Genomic DNA, 22,719 nt, shown 5'->3' on the forward strand with positions numbered 1-22,719 from the left:
CTCAAAATAACTCAACACACAGCCATTAAGTCTAAACTGCTGGCAACAAAAGTGAGCACACCCTTAAGTGAAAATGTCCAAATTGGGCCCAAAGTGTCTATATTTTGTGTGGCCACCATTATTTTCCAGCACTGCCTTAACCCTCTTGGGCATGGAGTTCACCAGAGCTTCACAGGTTGCCACTGGAGTCCTCTTCCACTCCTCCATGACAACATCACGGAGCTGGTGGATGTTAGAGAATTTGCGCTCCTCCACCCTCTGAGGATGCCCCACAGATGCTCAATAGGGTTTAGGTCTAGAGACATGCTTGGCCAGTCCATCACCTTTACCTTCAGCTTCTTTAGCAAGCAGTGGTCGTCCTGGAGGTGTGTTTGGGGTCGTTATTATGTTCGAATACTGCCCTGTGGCCCAGTCCCTGAAGGGAGGGGATTATGCTCTGCTTCAGTATGCCACAGTACATGCTAGCATTCATGGTTTCCTCAATGAAATGTAGCTCCCCAGTACCAGCAGCATTTATGCAGCCCCAGACCACCACCATGCTTGACTGTAGGCAAGACACACTTGTCTTTGTACTCCTTACCTGGTTGCCGCCACACACGCTTAACACCATCTGAACCAAATAAGTTTATCTTGGTTTCATCAGACCACAGGGCATGGTTCCAGTAATCCATGTGCTTAGTCTGCTTGTCTTCAGCATATGGTTTGCAGGCTTTCTTGTGCATCATCTTTAGAAGAGGTTGCCACTGGAGTCCTCTTCCACTCCTCCATGACAACATCACGGAGGTGGTGGATGTTAGAGAATTTGCGCTCCTCCACCCTCTGTTTGAGGATGCCCCACAGATGCTCAATAGGGTTTAGGTCTAGAGACATGCTTGGCCAGTCCATCACTTTTACCCTTAGCTTCTTTAGCAAGGCAGTGGTCATCTTGGAGGTATGTTTGGGGTCATTATCATGTTGGAATACTGCCCTGCGGTCCAGTCTCCAAAAGGAGAGTATTATGCTCTGCTTCAATATGTCACAGTACATGTTGGCATTCACAGTTCCCTCAATGAACTGTAGCTCCTCAGTGCCGGCAGCACTCATGTAGCCCTAGACCATGACACTCCCACCACCATACTTGGCTTTGTAGTCCTCACCTGGGTCCCGCCGCCCACGCTTGACACCATATAAACCAAATACGTTTTTTTTGGTCTCATCAGACCACAGGACATGGTTCCAGTAATCCATGTTCTTTATCTGCTTGTCTTCAGAAAACTGTTCACAGGCCTTCTTGTGCACCATCTTTAGAAGAGGCTTCCTTCTGGTACGACAGCCATGCAGACCAATTTGATGCAGTGTCCGGCACATGGTCTGAGCACTGACAGGCAGACCACCCCACCCCTTCAACATCTGCAGCAATGCTGGCAGCACTCATACGTATATTTCCCAAAGACAACCTCTGGATATGACGCTATGCACGTGCACTCAATTTCTTTGGTCGACCATGGCAAGGCCTGTTCTGAGTGGATGTAGAAAAAAATTATGCTCTAAACAAAAATCTAATATTGGGTTATTAAATCCAACTGTAGAAAACACAAATCCGTGATAAGTAGTTGAATGCATAAAAAACTCCAGCTCGTGCATGCACAATCACCACAGGCAATAAAGACTCTTACCAGAGAGACTGGACCCTTTATTATGAAGGGTCAAACAGGCTTGATGTAACAATCTTTGCAGGGGTCATCAGCTGGAGATGTGTCCCCAGAACAAACAGGTCATAAGCAGGATATTGAAACCAAGCTCCATCCACCCCACGATCAGATTGATCATAAAGTGAGATGCCAGAAAGGTTTGTTTAATATAAAGTATTGCACATACATTAGTACAGGTAAAAGCAGCATTGTGTACAATATATGCGACCGCCTTAAGATATCCAGGCACTGTGCAAACAAATACAATAGCAGGAAACAGCTCCTAACCCGACCGGTTTCATCACAAAAGTACTTCTTTCGGGGTGGAACCTGTCCTGTTAAACCACTTTATGGTCTTGGCCACCGTACTGCAGCTCAGTTTCAGGGTCTTGGCAATCTTCTTATAGCCTAGGCCATCTTTATGTAGAGCAACAATTCTTTTTTTCAGATCCTCAGAGAGTTCTTTGCCTTGAGGTGCCATGTTGAATTTCCAGTAACCAGCATGAGACAGTGAAAACAATAACACCAAATTTAACACACCTGCTCCCCATTCACACCTGAGACCTTGTAACACTAACGAGTCACATGACACAAGAGAGGGAAAATGGCCAATTGGGCCCAATTTGGACATTTTCACTTAGGGGTGTACTCACTTTTGTTGCCAGCAGTTTAGACATTAATGGCTGTTTTTTTTGTTTTGTTTTTTTATAATTCCTTTATTACCAAAGAAAGTTACAGTCAACAGTCAAAGTATGCAATGACAACAAATATCACAGTAAAAAAAAAAAACACAAGAAGGGCTTACATGAGCAGGGACATAGAACATCATGCTCAGTGCTGCACATTACAGGTGGTCATAAAGAAACTATTACGGTTGTGTGGATAGTGGTCAGTGCATCACGCTGGGGAGCCCAACAAACAATTATATGGCAGACCAAATACATATGTATTTGAATGCTTCAGATACAATAAAGTGAAGTAACTTGGATTAGAATCTTTTTAACATAACGGGAGATAATGCTTCCCTAAGGCCTGTCTTGCCCAGTAACGGGATACCGTAAAAGGCGAAATGTAGCCAGGGATTTACACCATAATAGAACAACATAGTCCATTACTGAGTCAGAAAGATGGAGGAGAGAAAGCAGCCAGAGGGGGAAAGGATTAAGGGAGTGCAGAGAGTGCCTCTCAACCAGGAATTCAGGAGATCAGTTCAATTGTGCCACCTCTTGAAGATAAGCGTCAGTGTACACAAAATGGTTCCAAGGACGCCAGGTCTCTCAGAAGGTCTCCTCCTGGTTGTTCAAGGTAGCGGTGAGGTCCTCTATGTCTCTCAAATTGTTTACTTTAGAGAACCACAGGGATTTTGATGGAGGGTTCTCCCTGATCTCCAATAGACTGGGATGTATGCCCTGGCCGTATTCAGCAGGTGGATTGTAAGGGAGGCTTTATACTTTTTGATCGGTCTCTCAGAAAGGTGAGTTAGACAGGCCACAGGGTTCCCTTCTAATGGCTGTGTTTTGAGTGGACAGCAAATTTACACTGTTATACAAGTTGTACACTCACTACTTTACATTGTAGCAAAGTGTAATTTCTTCAGTGTTGTCATATGAAAAGATATAATAAAATATTTACAAAAATGTGAGGGGTGTACTCACTTTTGTCAGATACTGTATTTCAGTTTTGCTGCAGCAGGTTCTATACACAGTACAGATGCACCACTTTACAGGCAGACTAAGGGGATCTCCCCAGCATTATATTTAAAGGATTTTTTTCATTTTCATTGTTTCACTTTAAGCATCATTAAAGTGCTTAAAGATCTAAATCTGTGTTAGTGAGCACTTCTCCTTTGCCTAGATAATTCATCCACCTCACAGGTGTGACATATCAAGATGCTGATTAGACAGCATGATTATTGCACAGGTGTGCCTTAGGCTGGCCACAATAAAAGGCCACTCTAAAATGTGCAGTTTTACTGTATTGGGGGGTCGGGGGTCCGAAAACCAGTCAGTATCTGGTGTGACCACCATTTGCCTCACGCAGTGCAGCACATCTCCTTCGCATAGATTTGATCAGGTTGTTGATTGTGGCCTGTGGAATGTTGGTCTATTCCTCTTCAATGGATGTGCGAAGTTTCTAGATATTGGCAGGAACTGGAACACGCTGTTGTATACGCCGATCCAGAGCATCCCAAACATGCTCAATGGGTGACATCTCTGGTGAGTATACTGGCCATAAAAGAACTGGGATGTTTTAAGCTTCCAGGAATTGTGTACAGATCCTTGCAACATGAGGCCATGCATTATCATGCTGCAACATGAGGTGATGGTTCTGGATGAATGGCACAACAACGGGCCTCAGGATCTTGTCACGGTATCTCTGTGCATTCAAAATGCCATCAATAAAATGCACCTGTGTTCGTTGTCTATAACATATGCCTGCCCATACCATAAACCTACCGCCACCATGGGCACAACGTTGATATCAGCAAACCGCTCACCCACACAACGCCATACACGCTGTCTGCCTCCTGCCCTGTACAGTGAAAACCGGGATGCATCAGTGAAGAGAACACCTCTCCAAGGTGTCAGACACCATCGAATGTGAGCATTTGGTGACTCAAGTTGGTTAAGGCGATGAACTACAGTCAAGTCGAGACCCCGAAGAGGACGACGAGTTTGCAGATGAGCTTCCCTGAGACGGTTTCTGACAGTTCGTGCAGAAATTCTTTGGTTTTGCAAACCGATTGTTGCAGCAGCTGTCTGGGTGGCTGGTCTCAGATGATCTTGGAGGTGAAGATGCTGGATGTGGAGATCCTGGGCTGGTGTGGTTACACGTGGTCTGTGGTTGTGAGGCCGGTTGGATGTAGTGCAAAATTCTCTGAAACGCCTTTGGAGACGGCTTATGGTAGAGAAATGAACATTTAATTCAAGGGCAACAGCTCTGGTTGACATTCCTGCAGTCAGCATGTCAATTGCACACTCCCTCAAAACTTACAACATCTGTGGCATTGTGCTGTGTGATAAAATTGTACATTTTAGAGAGGCCTTTTATTGTGGCCAGCCTAAGGCACACCTGTGCAATAATCATGCTGTCTAATCAGAATCTTGATATGCCACACCTGTGAGGTGGATGGATTATATCGGCAAAGTGCTCACTAACACAGATTTAGACAGATTTGTGAACAATATTTGAGAGAAATAGGCCTTTTGTGTACATAGAAAAAGTTGTAGATCTTTGCATTCAGCTCATGACAAATAGGGGCAAACACAAAAGTGTTGCGTTTATAATTTTGCTCAGTGTATATATACTGTAATTCTGTACTTGCCAAATATGCTGCAGAAATCTCCCTCCACTGAGTCTGGCTGCAACAATTTTAACTGTGGGGAGCTGAAGCTGCTGCCTGTTCACTTCCTGGATTTACACAGACACACAGAGGCACACCTTCAGCTCTGCAGCTCTCATTGGCCCTATTATGACTCATCCCCCCTCCCTACCTGGCAAGCTCTCACAAAAGTGAGAGAGAGAGCTGTGCATGATGTCATAAGCCTAGGCTTTTTACCAGACAAGAAATAGAAAGTGGGCTGTATAAGTTATTTACTGGCAGAAAAAAAAATGTTTTACTATCCAAAGTTAAAACACCAAGGCCAGAAGATTTAATAGATGGAAAGTTGAAAAAATGACTGAAGGCCTGCTTTAATGTGCTACTGCTTCTTCCGTGTCCAATTACAGGCTGGGGTAGGTCCTGGTTCACATTGTTTTGCTCAACTGTAATGTATACCTTTTTTTTTTAATCAGAAAAAAAAAAGTTTTATTTGAATTTCTGCACAGCCATATACAAGTCATATATAACCATGACATACCGGTGACCATAACAAATATCAAGTATCCTTTTACAAGGTCATCAAAGATGTACAATATCTGAATACCATTTTACATATATATATATATATATATATATATATATATATATATATATATATAAATATATATAGTAAGGCAGTGCGGAACAAAACTAAAAACAGTAAAATGAGTAAGCATCAATACAACCAAAACATAGTGTCAAATGTACATTGCAACATAAAATCTATTATCCATACTCCGGAAACATTGCTCATATAGTTATAATGCTCAGCCCAACCTCTTCAGCAAACTTATTTCACTTAATATATATTTATCAATTAGTGCGAGATCAGGTGCTACAGCTTTGTGATTAACCTTGCAACAATCTATATTTGACCAACTGATGGGGTGCCAAACCTGACACTTCTAGCCAATCTTGCCACATCCTGTCAAATTTACGGGGTACATTTCTGTGTTGGTACGTCAATTTCTCGCGTATTAATAGTTTATTCACTTGATCAATCCACTGTTGCCTGGTGGGGACCCCGGAGGTGATCCAGTGCCGAGCTATCAGTCTCCAAGCTATATAAAGCAGCCGGAGTATCGCTGTATGGGTCGAAGGGGTCAAAGACTCATCATCCAGGGCACCCAGCAGGCACACCACCGGATCTCTCGGAACTGTAAAGTTAAACACCTGAGTGATCAACTCCAAAATTTCCGTCCAATACCGAAAGAGTTTTGGGCACCTCCAAAACATGTGCATGAGGTCCCCTTGATCTCTCAGGCACCTTTTGCTTTGCTATTTGGTAGGGCTACCAGTATCACAAGACAGGCTTAGCATAATTAAAACTTCTTTGGAAAATAAAACAGTTCACACATATGCATTTCAGCTGTTTATTTCAATGCCTCATGGTAAACAGCTTTAATATAATTTTTAGTGAAAAACAATGATGAAACGATCCATCCTGTGAAATTCCTGTATGTGCTGGTAAAGTATTCCGTGGCCTTTCGTGACCATTTCCCGCTCACCGTATATAAATCTTTCCTTATTTTGACATCACTTTGGTCATTTTTAACTGAGGAAATCATCTTTCCTCACCTCATTATATTAGCTTCCAGGAAAACAATGATCTTAGATGTTTACTCATTGACCTGCACTGGTGAATTATATTTTTTAGAATATGGCGATTTACAGGAGATAGGCGCCAATACTCATGTTAACTTTCACTATTTATATTATTGGGTTTACAATAATGTAAACAGTTTATTAGCTTTTTTTACCTTCAGATGAATGTGAAATATGTAGCTTATAAACATATACTTTAATAATAGCTTAATAAAAGCTTAAATAGAATTGCTTCACTGGAAACACAGTTAAATATTTTATGGCCCCCCTTTAAATGAATAAACTGTTCGTTTGAGAAGTCTTTGTTTTTCATAAGCTGGTTTATAATAAACACAAAGGGTAATTAAAATGGCCACCAGCCTACATAATAAACTGTTATAGTATTTTACTTTTACAAGAAAACTGTCTGGTTTATAGCAGCACACATTCAAACTGAAGCAATATATGGGTTGTTTATTCACCTGGTGTTAGTCGTATCCAAGGCAGCAGTTCTTGCTTCTCTCTTTCCAGGCCCATTAAAGTACAATGATTTGCCATCACTTAGTGTCCCACAGCCTGTGCCCACCTGTCCACCAGTGATTTTGTACCAAAGCTGGCTCAGTTTGCCTTCAAATCTGTCAAACATTTCAGTTGGATTGGGCCTGTTTGAGACACATGTGCCATGTTCAGCTAAAATTAAAAGTAAATTTGTAGTTGTTACAAAAGGAAACGTAGAGAATTATTATAGAAGCTTAGAAAATACGTTTTATCGATACTATAACAGATCCCCTAAAACAGTCTAATATACAAACTTATGTATACTATATTTGTGACTATCAACATATCTTAAATTAAAAACAACCTCATATATAAGGGAAACTTTAGTACTCTACGAATGCAAAACAAAAAGAGTAACTCCAAACAAACCTTAAATTATTACTAAAGCCTCAATTTTTTTCTTAAAATTAGCTACAGTATATATAGGACAGGTGAGAAGAAAACATTAAGGCTACTTTCACATTGGGGCGTCGGCGGTAAAGCGGCTTTACCGTCATCTTTTCGGCCCCTTTTGGCCGCTAGCGGGGCACTTTTAACCCCCGCTAACGACCGAAAAAGGGTTAAAAGCGCCTGCAAAGCGCCGCTGCTATGTTTAGCGCTATAGCGCCTATAAAGTGCCTCAGTGTGAAAGCAGCCTAAATGTTTTATGCAAGATTATTGCATCAACACTGATAAATCATTCAGTTTCTAAGCACAGCCTTCAGGTTGCTTTGAACATTTGCCGAAACTATAAGTTGGGGAGAAAGTTCCTTCAGCGACCCCCCTCCCTCCCGCTTAAGACTAAAAAATGTCCTATGTTCTATCTACTCCTCTCTGGCTGTCTGTGCATGGCGGAGCAGGCATCCTGCTAATGAAAGCTTGTGGTCTGCCAATGAAAGCTTGAGAGCTGGCCAGCTGCAAGCGTTTTGTTCTGCCATATGCCTTATGTTGGTGGCAGCAAAAGCATTAAGGGCCTGTGTTAATAGGCTCTGGGCTTGTTTTCATGACAAATTAAACTTGCTTTCAGGTGCATTCTACCTGCATCTTGTATCAGTTTGAAATCATTCACAGTTCATTGACAGGTCTACTTGATAAGCAGGTAATTCATCTCTGATCTGCATATGACTTCCTTCTAAGCTGCATCAGCCTGCGTCGATTTGAATTTGCCTTGACTTATGTATAGGTAGTAAAGCAGCTCTGAGGCAAGCAAAAGTCCATCAACACCGACCCCTAATACTAGTGATGAATATTAGGCTTTCCTTCTGTAAATCATTGGTGAGGTTACCACTGAAAATGATGTCATTCAGTTTGAATACTCAACCACGTACATGGCAATTAAAAAAATGGACCTCTGCACCTGCATACTTCATGAAAGCTTAACTTTTTAAATTTAGTTAAGTAAACATTCCTTACTCCTTTAGTAAATTATAGTTTTCCCTAGTTACACCTTTCATTACATTGGCTATACCCCTTTGAATAAAAAGTTTACCTGTGAATCCTTTGTCACAGAAACAAACTCCAGAAACACAGTCCCCATGGCCATTACAGTATGTGGGACAAGGTTCAGATATGTAGACACCATCCAGGCCAAAAGCAGGAAGATTCTTCTGTGAGCTGCTCTCCTGTATCCAGCGAAATCTTGTCTTACTAAAATAACACACCAAATATTGTGTGTAAGTATTTCTAGGTATGTATAAATCACAAATACAACATACAAACTTGGGAAGTTTAAAAAGAAAACATCATTCACACGTTTCTAAGCATTGCATATGTAGGACCTAATAGGCTTTCAGAAATTGTCTTGAGAGTCTTCCCTATATAAACTGTCTGATCAGTACGGAACTAACATATTTAATGTAAGATCAAGCTCACAAGCTTCTTTTACAGAGGAAAATGACCTTTACAGCAGGAGATCTTGTTTTACAAAGGCAACCCGTCTAAGAGGTCGTCTATTACAATGAAATATATTCTCCAACACAATGGGGTTGATTTACTAAGGCAAATCCACTGTGCACTGCAAGTGCACTTAGAAGTGCATTGCAAGTGCACTTGGAAGTGCAGTCACTGTAGATCTGAGGGAAAGATCTGAAATAAGGGGAAGCTCTGTTGATTTCTATCATCCAATCATGTGCAAGCAAAAATGCTGTTTTTTATTTTCCTTGCATGTCCCCCACAGATTTACTTGTAGTGCACAGTGGATTTGCTTTTAGTAAATAACCCCTAATGACAGCTATCTGATATGTTTAACAAGTTCGATTCTTCCCCCTGATACTCCTATAGATGATGCCCATGGGAAGTTTCGGTTTATAAACGTCTGTAAAATGTGTCAGCATATGTTGAGATGTGTGTGCCAGCAGGCTGTTTCTTGAAGACCTTTATTAGAAGCCTGTGTTATTCATAAAAAAATAATGATCTTCTGTGTTTCACAAATAGATATACATCAGGGCTAAAAAAGCTGATCTTACACACATACTATTTTTTTAATTTAAAGGAAATTTGTACTAATAAAAAGTGTAGCCTGCCATTGTTAACCTTTGCTAGTTATCTAAATGTTAAACTGATTAACCACTTGCCGCCCGCCCTATTACCAAATGACGGCGGCAAAGTGGTTTGATATTCCTGACTGGACGTCATATGACGTGATCAGGATATCGAGCCGCTGCGCGCCCCCGGGGGCGCGCATCACGGCGATCGTTGTTGCGGGGTGTCAGTCTGACACCCTGCAACACTGATCTAGGTAAAGAGTCTCTGACGGAGACTCTTTACCACGTGATCAGCCGTGTCCAATCACGGCTGATCACGATGTAAATAGGAAGAGCCGGTGATCGGCTTTTCCTCACTCGCGTCTGACAGACGCGATTAGAGGAGAGCCGATCGGCTGCTCTCTTGACAGGGGGGGTCTGTGCTGATTGTTTATCAGCACAGACCCCCTCGGATCCCGCCCAGGACCACCAGGGAAGCCGCCCAGGACCACCAGGGAAGCCATCCACACTGGACCACCAGGTATGCCCCTAGACCCCCAGGGAAATACCACTATGTGCCCAGGCAGCTGCCAATCAGTGCCCACTCCAATGCCTACCACTGCCAGTGCCACCAGGGATGCCTATCAGTGCCACCTATCAGTGCCCAGCAGTGCCGCCTATCAGTGCCCAGCAGTGCCGCCTATCAGTGCCACCCTATCAGTGCCCAGCAGTGCCGCCTTTCAGAGCCCATCAGTGTCACCTATCAGTGCCCATCAGTGCCAACCAGTGCCACCCATGAGTGCCCATCAGTGCCACCTATCAATGCCCATCAGTGCTGCATATCAGTGCCACCCATAAGTGCCGCCTACCAGTGCCCATCAGTGCTACATATCAGTGCCCGTCAGTGCCCACTCATTGGTGCCACCTCATTGGTGATGCCGTATCAGTGCCTGTCAGTGCCGCCTTATCAGTGCCCATCAGTGAAAGAGAAAACTTACTTATTTACAAATTTTTTTAACAGAAACAAAAGCAAAACTTATTTTTAAAAAAAATGTCTGTCTTTTTTTGTTTAGCAAAAAATAAAAACCGCAGATGTGATCAAATACCACCAAAAGAAAGCTCTATTTGTAGGAACAAAATGACAAAAATTTAGTTTGGGTACAGTGTAGCATGACCGCGCAATTGTCATTCAAACTACAACAGCGCTAAAAGCTGAAAATTGGTCTGGGCAGGAAGGTGTATAAGTGCCCAGTATTGAAGTGGTTAAAGGCTTCATAATTTTCTGTCAATAACTCAGAACATTTTGATTTCACATTGACATATCTACTGTACTTGCTTTCTCAGTAACTTAAAAAGTAATACATTTAGGGAGTGCCAGGCAACTAGCATTTTCTGACCACCAACAATGGCACCTGATATTTCTCTCAGTACAGGTATTCTTTAACCCTTTCACTGCCAGGTCTGTACGCCGTACGGACCTAAAAAGTGCCTGCAGGTGGCCAAGGCTGTACGCCATACGGACCTCATATCTCCCTCTCTTATAAGTTTATGGTCACTTCAAAGATCATAGGCTTATATCAGAATTGTTCAGCAGACTAAGGGGGGGTGAAGTTGGGGCTTGGTATACATGTGTATACCAACCCCCCCTGTACAATGAATATAGGCAGCAATCGCTGCTATATCCACTGACAGCTGATCATTATAACCGCAAGTGTTACAATGTATCAGACTGTCATTTCATGAATGAATGGAATCTCTATACAGATTCCATCCATTCATGTAAAGTGCTACAGAGAAAGGGGACTATCTTCAGTCCCTTTCTCTGTGTCAAAAAAAAGATATGGGGGTCTGTTTAGACCTCTAATATCTCACCAGGGGGCGTACACTTTAGTATGCAACATGTGAACGATGCTTTAATAGCAAGAATTTTGTTATGTTGTGTTTATGTACACTATTAATGATTTTAGTGTATTTTTAGCGAAAATATTGATTTGATAAAGTATTGCGCAAATATCGCGCTGCCTTAAAAATCATTAGCACCTTCTTTTTATTTTATTGGCCATGTGCTTTCAGAAAATGTATGGTTTGGAGGGTCTTTTACACATTCTGAAAGATGTAAGTGAAAAATGAAAACCTCCAAATTTTTAGAGAAATTTTTGGGTACGTTCGATTTTCACCATTTTGCAAAAAGGCGCAGTGTAAAAATTAAAGTTTTTTGTTATGTGTTAACTCCATGCAGGTTAAGCTTTTTGTAGGGATTTAGCAGGAATTTTGTAAAATTAGCTGTGCTTTTATCTGCTAATAATGGTTTTAGTGTATTTTTTGCGAATATATTAGTTTGATAAACATTTGCGCAAATACCGCAGGGTCTAAAAAATCTGTAGCACCTTCTTTTTATTCTAGAGGTCATATGCTTTGAGAAAATATATAGGGCTTTGGGGTTTTTCACAAATTCTGAAAGCTGTAAGGGAAAAATTAAAACCTTCAGATTTTTAGAGAAATTTGGATATTTACATTTTTGCGTACGTTCAATTTTGCAAAAAGGCGCCATGTAAAAATTACAATTATTTGTAACTCAATACAGGTTAAGCTTTTATATTTAGTAGGAATTTTGTAAAATTTGCTGTGTATTTATCTGCCAATCATGATTTTAGTGGATTTTTAGTAAAAATATTGTTTGATAAACATTTGCGCAAATATCGTGGGACCTTAGAAATCAGTAGCACCTTCTTTATATTCTACTGGTCATGTGCTTTCAGAAAATATATGGTTTGGGGGGGTCTTTTACAAATTTTGAAAGCTTTAAGTGAAAAATAAAAGAGCAAAGGAATTGCAAAAATGGTCTAATGGTCTGGCCACCTGAGGGTAAAAATGGAGCACAAGGCCTGGCAACAAAAGGGTTAAAGTGGTTCTAAAGGCAAAAGGTTTTTTTATTACCTTAATGCATTCTATACATTTACTGCAAGACCCCCCCCAGCACCCCCTAAATATTTACCTGAGCTGGATCTTGATCTGGCGATGTGCACAAGAGCAGAGGCTCTCTCGGCTCCCTCTCTCCTCATTGGCTCAGGCACAGCAGTGAGAGCCAATACTACTGTCAATCACAGCCAGTGAGGAGGTATTGGGGGAGCAGGGATGAGCCACGATCTGAGTGTCTTATGGACACACAAAGCAGACTCTGGAGCGACCACACACGAGTGCCCCCATAGTAAGCAGCTTGCTATGGAGGCACCCGGCAGGGGGGAGGGGCCAGGAGAACTGGTAGGGGAACCGAGGAGAGGAGGATCAGGGCTGCTCTGTGCAAAACCCCGGCACAAAACAGGTATAACATATTTATTATTCAAAAAAATAAGTTTGCCTTTAGAATCACTTCAAAACGTATTAACCTCAAACTGCAAGTCCTAATACTGTGAAGTGTCTATCATCAAACCCACAGTGCTGAGGGAATCTAAGAGGCTCATATTGTAACATGTATAGTTGCATAAACTTATAGAAACTGTGATTATTTCTAAAAAACAGTTGCGTACCTGCTACCATTGTCCATTAAGTTAAATCAGAGACACAACTGTGCATGTTTGTAGAGTATAAACACCCTTCTGAAATGGATATCCATTTGTACTATGTAATCTTTGTGTACAGGCATCCACATATTCTCCTAGTTTATCATAATTTCCTTTGATGCTTTTATTATTTCACTGGTGCTCCTTTGTGAAATATACAGCACAGCATAAAGATGTTTTAGCTACATACATTCATAAATAATAACCCTGGCTAGTTGATCACATTCAGAAAACTCCAGTAGGCAATTTACCCTGGTAGAGATGATGGCTGTGCATGTACATAGTATTATTCATACCCCTGTCAGGTGCTGGGCATTTTATTAATCTTCTGTGTGCTCAGCTTTCTATGCCTAATCCTCCTTTCAACAGTAAAATATGTTAATAAAAGGAATGTGCGTGGAGCTTGGTGGCATAATTTATTTTCATTTCATCTTGTTTCTTTAGTGCCATCAACATGAACTGTCATTCTACCACATTTACTACTTCTTAATGGCTGCTGTGACTTTCAGCATATGACTCTGCAAACAAGCTGCTGAGGAGAGGTGGACGTGACGGCAAGCTGAGATGAATTGTACAAGCCAGTCAATCACTTGCTCTCTTTTCCAGGGGAAAGAGGGGGGATTTGAACAGTATGTCCTTGCTGTGCAGAGCTTTCTTGCCATCTGGAAACATGTCGGTCCAAGTACACAGTATCTGGGAAAGGACAACTAGCTCGAAGTCCCAGAAGTGATTATTACTGCGCTAAAAAATATGTTATTTCTGAACCACGGCCAAGAAAGCTTACACTGTATTTATAACCTTATTGCACCTTGACCCTAATCACCAGGGACTGCCATTGACATACTTTTTCATATTCAGGAGTCAGTTTGTGATTTGCACAGTAATAATTAGTAACCATCAGGACATACTGGAGTCATATACCAGCAGATGGCAACATGTTAAAGATCCTTAAAGGTGTTTATTATTTGTTTTGAAATCACATGATTTTACCCCAGATGTCCGCTTGTTTGCAGGGTACGGGGGGGACATTTTATCTGTAAAAAAGGTAGTTTTTAAAAAAATTTTAGAATGCACCACATTCTAGGTGCAAATGTTAGGTCCAATGCTAAAAGTGGATAAACAGGATGCTCCTTTATACAAGTGAAATTTAGATGAGGGCGAAGAAATAAAAAGCAAAGGGAAATTGTATTATACAGTATTTATGGGTTTATGTCCACCTGGGTACAGGCATGTTGAGGTGCTTTAGGACCAATGCCTAATGCACATTTCCACATTACCTGTGGCTCTGCAGTACCACCCCCGGCAACCCTGTCAGACCTTGGATACAGAGGCTTCACAGAGCCTAGGAAAACTCTTCTAAGCTCCTTCTAGGCTCTGATGGAAGCTTAGAAGGACCACCCTCATTCTGCTGGGTACTACTGTATCTGAGGTCTGATAAGTATTTCAATGGAAAAAGAGGAAGTTTGCTACTGGGAAGTTTTGCTAGGGAAGGGTTTTTTTTCCTGTTGGGGCTTTTCTGAGGGAGGTAGGCTTTGCTGGGGAGGTAGGGTTTTGTTGGGAGAGAAAGAAGTTTATCCTGGGGAGGAAGATTTTTGCTGGAGTACATATTGTCAAGACTGTTCATATATTGTCACAATTGCCTGTTTTTTGACCATATCATTACGATTGCCTGTTTGCTGCCCATTTCTTACCTGCATATTGTCACAAGTGGTTGTTCTGCCCGCTTGTAATGGTTGTCTGTTTTCTGCTTGCATATGTACAACATTGACTGATTGTCGCCAGTGTACACATATTGCAAAGTCTGTTTAGAATATCTTATTGCTAGATTTAGCCCCCTACAGGCCTCTCACTATCAAAACAGCTGGTGTTATCCTTATGTTTTACCACTGAACACTTCATGCACCACTATTAAATCCTCTAATTCTATTTTATTTGGCATGCAGATCATTTACCCTCTATATGCTACAGCACACAAAACAATCTGTGACTTATTGACTACAAACATTAAATAAACAAATATAGGGGGTTATTTATGAAAGGAAAATCCACTTTGCACTGCAAGTGCACTTGGAAGTAAAGTCGCTGTAGATCCAAGGGGGACATGCGAGGAAAATAAAAAACAGCATTTTAGCTTGCACATGATTGGATGATAAAATCAGCAGAGCTTCTCCTCATTTCAGATCTACCCCTTAGAATTAGAGCGACTGCACTTCCAAGTGCACTTTCAAGTGCACTTGCAGTGCAAAGTGGATTTGTCTTTTGTAAATAACCCCCGTAGTCTATTAATGGGGAATGTGCACATACAGATGTCAGATCAGTATTGAATATTACAATATAGAGATGAAATTACAGGACACTCAACATTCAAGGACATTATTATAGCTTATTAGGCAAATAAAAAGGAGAAAAATAATAAATATAAAAATAATGAGTTGGTAGAACAACCACATGAAGGCGGGTAGCAGTTTCAGGGTAAATAGAGTAGAAAGACATTAGGCGAGACGCTGGGATTCTTAAAAAGGGAAGTAGTGGTCTTAGCATGCAGTTTTCAATGAAAGTAATGAAGTAAGTAAAGTAAGTAACCAAATGCTTATGCATGATTTCAAGCACAACAGAAGCAATATACACAACCATTTAAAGCTAGAGGGAGGCGCATTCTACAAATAAGCAGCCTACCTTGAAGCTAGTGATCTTGGTATTACAATTGTTATTCGGATCCATTCCTCATAATCTCCAGGATAGTAAGCAGTTGGTTCACCCAGCTCTCTAGCACTTCCTTCACAGTCTTTGATTCCAGGAGATGCAGGATAACATCCTTCTCTCACCAATGACCAAGACAAACCAGCATCATGGGAGTACTGGAGAAGGACTGGTGCCTCACCACTGAATTCCTTAGTGCAGCCTACGTTTAGCTATTTCATAAACAAAAATGTGTTACTATTTTATTTCATTACCTTTTTACCACAATGTTACAGCTTTTTTCTCAGAATATGACAACAAATTGATACATAATATTAACCTAAATTTTAAACGATTCCTGATGCAAATGATAACATTTTGATTTTAAGTTAATTAGATGTCACATTGTATGCATCATTAAACATAATATAATAATTATAATGATGAAAATAATAATAATACTGTACCTACTAAAATGGAAAAAGGGGGCACTGCTTTATTACGTACACAAAGTAATATGAATTCATAGCTTTTACATAACAGGCTGTGTTATGTGATGGACCCAGAAGATGCTACATCATCTGAGCACCAGCATCAGTATAAAAATTTTAATAGCATTCAGATCAAAGCATCAGCCAAATATTTCACAGACTCTACCAATTGGGACTGTGAGTACTTGCTCTGTGAGTGCCTGTTATAGAACTTTTACCATGAGCTGCTAAAGGTTTCCAATAAACTATTCACCCCTGACTAATAAAACATACCGATAAACAATATCAATACCTAACACCTCAGCAGACATCATCAACAAACCTGTAAAGGTAAACTCTTCGGATGAACCAGTGAACTGGCCATTTGATCATAAGTTGGCTCTGTCACCACTCTGCCCCACACCCTTCCATTGAAATATCAAAGGAGGCGGGTGGAAATTTTTTGACCGAACAGTGCCTGCATTCATTCAGATGTAGGGACTCTTGGGGTGGCTTGACTGGCAGTGGTGCTGGCTGTCAGAATATGATAGCTAACAGGAAAGATTCATTATCATGGAGAGAGGAATCTGTTACATATCTTTCATTCAGCCCACACAATGTGCACATTGTATAAGACCACAGTTACACGGTTCTCATTGCCTTTGTTTGCTAGATTTTAGCCATCAATTCAATTTGATCTTACTTTCAATGGAAATCAAAAGAAATAAAAGAAGAGCTGCCCAGGATAATCCTGTAAAATATTAAAGTATATCTTTATGCAAAGCATTTTTTAGAACCATTGTCACTGGGACAGAAAGTAATTGCAAATCCTAAATTTTATGACTGTTACGGAAACAGAAGGTGAGGAGAAATCTTCCAGATGGGATATCTGTTCTTGCTCCCATCTGCACCCTCACTTTGGGCAAAGTTCCTCTCACAGATAGGGGTTTTACCCTTTCCTTTTTAAAAAAAAAAAAAAAAATTAAAAAAAAGTTTTGCCTATAATTACACTTTAACTGTTACTTTTCGAATAGGGATGGAAACAATAATTAACTGCTTCACAAACAAATCTCTGACAGAGTTATGATATATGCAGAAATATTATATTCCTATGCAACACTGTTAAATTCTTTGTTTCTTTTCAATCTATTGATTAATAGCCACAAAAATTACATTCCAAATCACTCTCATGCATAAAAGTACAGTGAATTTATTCAGATGTATTGTTCCATCATTTAAAAACATTAGTTCTGCTGGAATCAACACAGGAATAACAAAAGCATAGCAGGGTCAGTGTTTTGTCTGTCGAAGATTCCAAATAACAGGAAATATCGGTTTTGGAACTTGTAGCTGTTTTTATGATTTAATCTGCACACTTTGCAACAAGGTATTTTGTATGCTGTACTTATTGTGGCTGTTGTAGCTGGCACATATTATAAGAGGTCTTGAACGTAACTCTCAACAAGGTGTCAACTTCAAGGTTGAGTCTGGAACATATTGAATGTTTAATAAATAAATAAAAATGACAAATGTCTTCTTTATTTAGGCTGTGTTGTGAAGTCTTGTGAGTGATAACACCAGCCCAGCTGCTATCACAAGCTGCACAGAGAATGTGTTAATATCATAGGTGTTGATGATCTTCACAGAGGGCTTTAACGCCTGTGGTACAAGCCCCTGCTAATGATTCATGGGTTAATTTTAAGTTCTTTATGTAATTCTAGCTAACATATCAAAATGCATGTATTTTACAGTCTTTTTTGCAGTAATATAATTCCAAAGTAAAACATGAAGTGAAATCAGCAAATTCCATATAATAAGGCCATAATGTTGTATTTCTAAAAAACAAAGCAGGAAGCTTTACAGTATGTTGCTAAGGAACTTACAGCATAACTTGCGGGAGATTGTACATGGAAATGGTTCTTTTTAAAAAAAAAAAAAAATTTAAAGATGTGTCACAGGTACAATAAAAAGACAACTTCACAGAACAAACAATCAATGTCAAGCTTGTGAGGTACAACCAATACTTTGCACTGTATTATGAAAGTCGAAACATGTATTGAAGGCAATAAGAAATACAAAACATTCTTATCTACATGTATGAAACCTCTCAAGCAGGCTGTACCGAAGGCGAGCCTGTCTGAGGGAGGATATCCCTAAATTGCCAGGGAAATTTATCGTGTCATAAAGGGAAGTCTAAAATGGGGCAGAGAACGGGGTTAACACTAGGGGGCAATCAAGAAGTTAAATGTGTTCCCTGTTTGTGTTTCTAACTGTAGGGGGAGGGGACTGACCTAGAGGAAGTGATGGATCGTGGTTCCTAGCTAATAGGAAGTCACAATCTGTCACGCCTCTCAGAACAGAACAGGGATTTGTGTGTTTACACACACTCGTCCCTTTTCTGCCTCTCGTGCTCACGATCGCTCGTGGCCGGCGGTCATCTCGACCGTCGGCCATGAGCAATGGCACCCCCACTGTGCAGCGGACACGTGCCTGCTATCCCGATCCCGCGAGCCGATGTATAGCTATGTAGTAAAATTACAGCGGCTGGTCGGCAAGCGGTCAAAGACCACAATTGATTAGGAAGACTGGGAGAAAGCCTTTATTTTGTCACATAAGCCTTTTGTTGCCAGTACTGCACACTCTAAATTGATACTACCCTTCAATCTCCAGTCGGTGTTGGTGGTGCAGGAGTGCTGAGCGCAGAATGCTTAATGTCTGGGCTGATTGCCCCTCGATCAAGAGGTTCTGGGCTTCTATACTGTAATTGTACTGTAGAGTTATGAGAACATTTGTTCCTAATACCCCTCAAATCACCTTATTATCTATTCTGTCTGGTTCAAATAAAGCCACTAAATGTGACATCCTTCAGCACTTTAATGGCTGCAAGAGTCACTATACCCAGGCACTGGAGAGTATGCCTACCCTGGCCAAATGGTAACTGAAGATGGATTCCCTTGTGGATCTGGAACATTTGTTGGTACATAGTAGTTTCAAGCCATGCTTCCCTCCTGAGTTGTGAGTCCCAGGTTGGGAGATGTTTTGGAGAGGATGGAGAGCATTTCCATGGTTTTAATGTGAACTGTTAGACACTGTCAATTCAGTTTGTTGCTGGCTGGCTGGTAAGTGAGGGAATTTTTGTTTGTTGGTTTTTGACATGCGTCACCCTTCCATGTGCTCCTTGCTGCAAAGACTAGTTACCGGTTGGGGTGGTTGCCATTTGTTTGTACTCACATACACTTACTGTATCTCTTGGTGTTAGATATTTTGTTGAATGTGTTCTGATATAAGTCGATGGAACACTTCAAAGCTCTGTATCTCTATGTCCTCATATCCTATGTGGTGGTTTCACACTTTCCATCAATTATGGATGGTCTCTTTTTTTTGTCTATGTTCTTTGACATTTATAAAACTAATATAATTAGACTGAACTAAACAACTGTTGCATTAACAGAAACATTGGTATTATTGGGATACATTGGGATTGACTTACTAAGAGGGTAAAGCATTTCATTTTCAAAAGTGAATTTTCACTTATACTAGTGAATGAGGTGAAATTAAGTGAAAATTCACTTTGTAAGAGGTACCCAACTGCGTGTAAAGAAAATCTGTAAAAACGATTTTTTTTCCTGCAAATAACTGAAGTCAGCACAACTTCAGCATATTCATTAAGCTGTGAAGTGAAGTTTCTCTTTGCAAGGTGAAGTTTCAAATGATATGAAGCTATGTTAACTTTAGTAAGTCCATAGTGTGCAAACAAAAGTCCTGTTTTTGGGGTATATTTTGCAACGTGACCTCTTATCTTGTTTGACCACTTTCACGACGTTAAATGAAGGTTCACTTTGGAAACGAAAATGCTATAATCCTTCAGTAAATTAGGTTAGCTACATTTCTAATGCTGTCCTTTCGTCAAGGAAAAAATAGTAACTACACCAAAATATTCAATATAGTCTAGCTTTACCCTGAAAACGTTTCACCAAGGATATTTGTACTCTTATGCCCCATACACACGGTCGGATTTTCCGACGGAAAATGTGTGATAGGACCTTGTTGTCAGAAATTCCGACCGTGTGTAGGCTCCATCACACATTTTCCATCGGATTTTCCGACACACAAAGTTTGAGAGCAGGATATAAAATTTTCCGACAACAAAATCCGTTGTCGGAAATTCCGATCGTGTGTACACAAATCCGACGGGCAAAGTGCCACGCATGCTCAGAATAAATAAAGAGATGAAAGCTATTGGCCACTGCCCCGTTTATAGTCCCGACATACGTGTTTTACGTCACCGCGTTTAGAACGATCGGATTTTCCGACAACTTTGTGTGACCGTGTGTATGCAAGACAAGTTTGAGCCAACATCCGTCGGAAAAAATCCTAGGATTTTTTTGTCGGAATGTCCGAACAAAGTCCGACCGTGTGTACGGGGCATTAGAGAGACCACATTCACCATACAAGTGTCACATACTATACAAAAGTTTTAATGCTCAGTTTATGTTGTACTACTTGTAAGAGGTGAACTGGCTATAAAATGAGGGATCTTGACTATGAATGGGGGATGCTTAGTTTTAAACATTATAAATGGTGAAATTATATACAAATAGTATATATGCTTTTAAAGAAGCCAAATGAGATTTACATACTAAACCTAATTTTAGCAACTTGTTTACACCAGCAGGGCTCTAAGCTATGGAATTGCATGTGAAGGGAATAAAAAAAAAATCTAAAGTAATTGTAAACCCTTATTTTTTTTAAAACAACAAACATGTTATACTTACCTGCTCTGTGCAGTGGTTTTGCACAGAGCAGCCGCGATCCTCCTTTTCTCAAGTCCCCCACCAGTGCTCCTCCCCCTGCTGAGTGCCCACCATAGCAAACCACTTGCTATGAGGGCACTCGTGTGGGCTCGCTACTGAGCTGGCTCTATTTCCACAGACACACAGAGCATGGCTCGGCCATTCACTACTCAGTGGCTGTGATTGACAGCAGTGGGAGCCAATGGCTTTCGCTGCTGTCTCTCTCTGAGCCTATGAGGAGGGAGAGACCCAAGAGAGCCACTGCTCTTGTGCACATATTAGATTGAGGTCGGGCTCAGGTAAATAAAAAGAGGGCTGGGAGCTGCACTTTTTTACCATAATGCAGGTAAAGATTTGTTCCTGTCCAGCTAAGCCACCTAACTATGTCCACATTTAGTTGTGGCACGCTGCACCATTGCTTTACTCTTGGAGCCCTGATGTGCACCATATTACAAGGCAAGGCATTGCTAATTACAACAAAAATCCTGGCATCAGCTATTGTGGTCCTACCCACTTCATAAAACCTTTGCACTCACTGTTTTGATGGCAGCACTCTTCTCCTCTGGCACCAGAACCACTGTTTTCGGGCCACAGAAGGGGGTGATTAGGGTCTGAGTGGAGGGGAGGAAGGAAGGTGATACAGGCCAAGACAAATGCTGGTAGAACTGATAGTAATCTCAGAATAAACCTTCAGAACCAAATTTCTTGCAGACAGTCATTCTCGCTTATGTATATGTGTTTGTTTGATACAGCCACTGTTCTCACACACATGTTCTGAGTGGCTACATACCCCTTATATGTGCACGCTCTCAAGGGTCTACTATTTTTTCCTGAATACTTGGTTTTCACTGTCTTCCTACTCCTCCCTCTGCAACTACACTCCAGTTTGTGCTGCCTTATCCTCCACTGCATCCATGCTCTGGTCTCCACGTTCCCCTTGTTCAAACTCTGGACTATCTGTTCTTTTTCCATTACGCTCGTGTTACTCTTACACCGAATATGTTCACTGACAAAATTGCTACTCTCAGGAAAATGCACCCTCTTCCAAAACTTTTCTCAACTTATTTGTATTAAGGGTCCATTCATATCACATGAGGTGGGAATGCATTGGGTGGCTATTCCAGCACAGTCCCATTGCATGACAAGGAAAAATGCCTTGTCTCCTTATCTGCCGACTTCACAACACTTTGTTGCGATGGTAAATGGAGGATGCAGTACTAAGCATAAAGCATAGACAGGGATTTAAGACAGCTCACACACATTGCATGTCAGTCTCATTTGGAGCAGTGCTGTATGAACTTTTGTGCATGTCAATTTGACCAAAGGTAAAAATCTTTCTTATCCTTGTTTCTTTGAAGGCAGGTTTGTGCCTATGGAGGCCCCCTGCCTATGCTTTATGTTTATTTTTCAAATATGAACCAATTCATTTACTTTTTTCTGATTGTAGACTGCTATATATCCATGTACTTTTTCTGCTGGTGTAGCCCATGGGGCGCTCCTTGTGGATGCACATCGGCATGCTTCGCAGTGGTCGCATATCTGTTCACACGGTGGGCTTGCACTGACCCATTCAGCCTTTTTTGAGAACTCCATTCCACAGTTT

The 22,719-nt window shown here is 40.9% G+C and overlaps 1 protein-coding gene across 2 annotated transcripts in view; it reads right to left on the bottom strand.

The window, feature by feature from the left end:
* Positions 1-22,719, bottom strand: part of RELN (reelin) — an 865,607-nt gene that overhangs the window by 157,018 nt on the left and 685,870 nt on the right. For both annotated transcript variants that reach the window (XM_073619618.1, XM_073619617.1), the window contains exons 28-30: positions 15,851-16,086; positions 8,642-8,799; positions 7,098-7,305 (exon numbers count right to left, since the gene is read on the bottom strand). In XM_073619618.1, coding sequence (XP_073475719.1) covers positions 7,098-7,305; positions 8,642-8,799; positions 15,851-16,086 — 602 coding nt within the window. The remainder of the gene's footprint in view (positions 1-7,097; positions 7,306-8,641; positions 8,800-15,850; positions 16,087-22,719) is intronic.

Source organism: Aquarana catesbeiana, linkage group LG03 (assembly GCF_042186555.1).
Source record: "Aquarana catesbeiana isolate 2022-GZ linkage group LG03, ASM4218655v1, whole genome shotgun sequence".
NCBI classification, from domain to species: domain Eukaryota; kingdom Metazoa; phylum Chordata; class Amphibia; order Anura; family Ranidae; genus Aquarana; species Aquarana catesbeiana.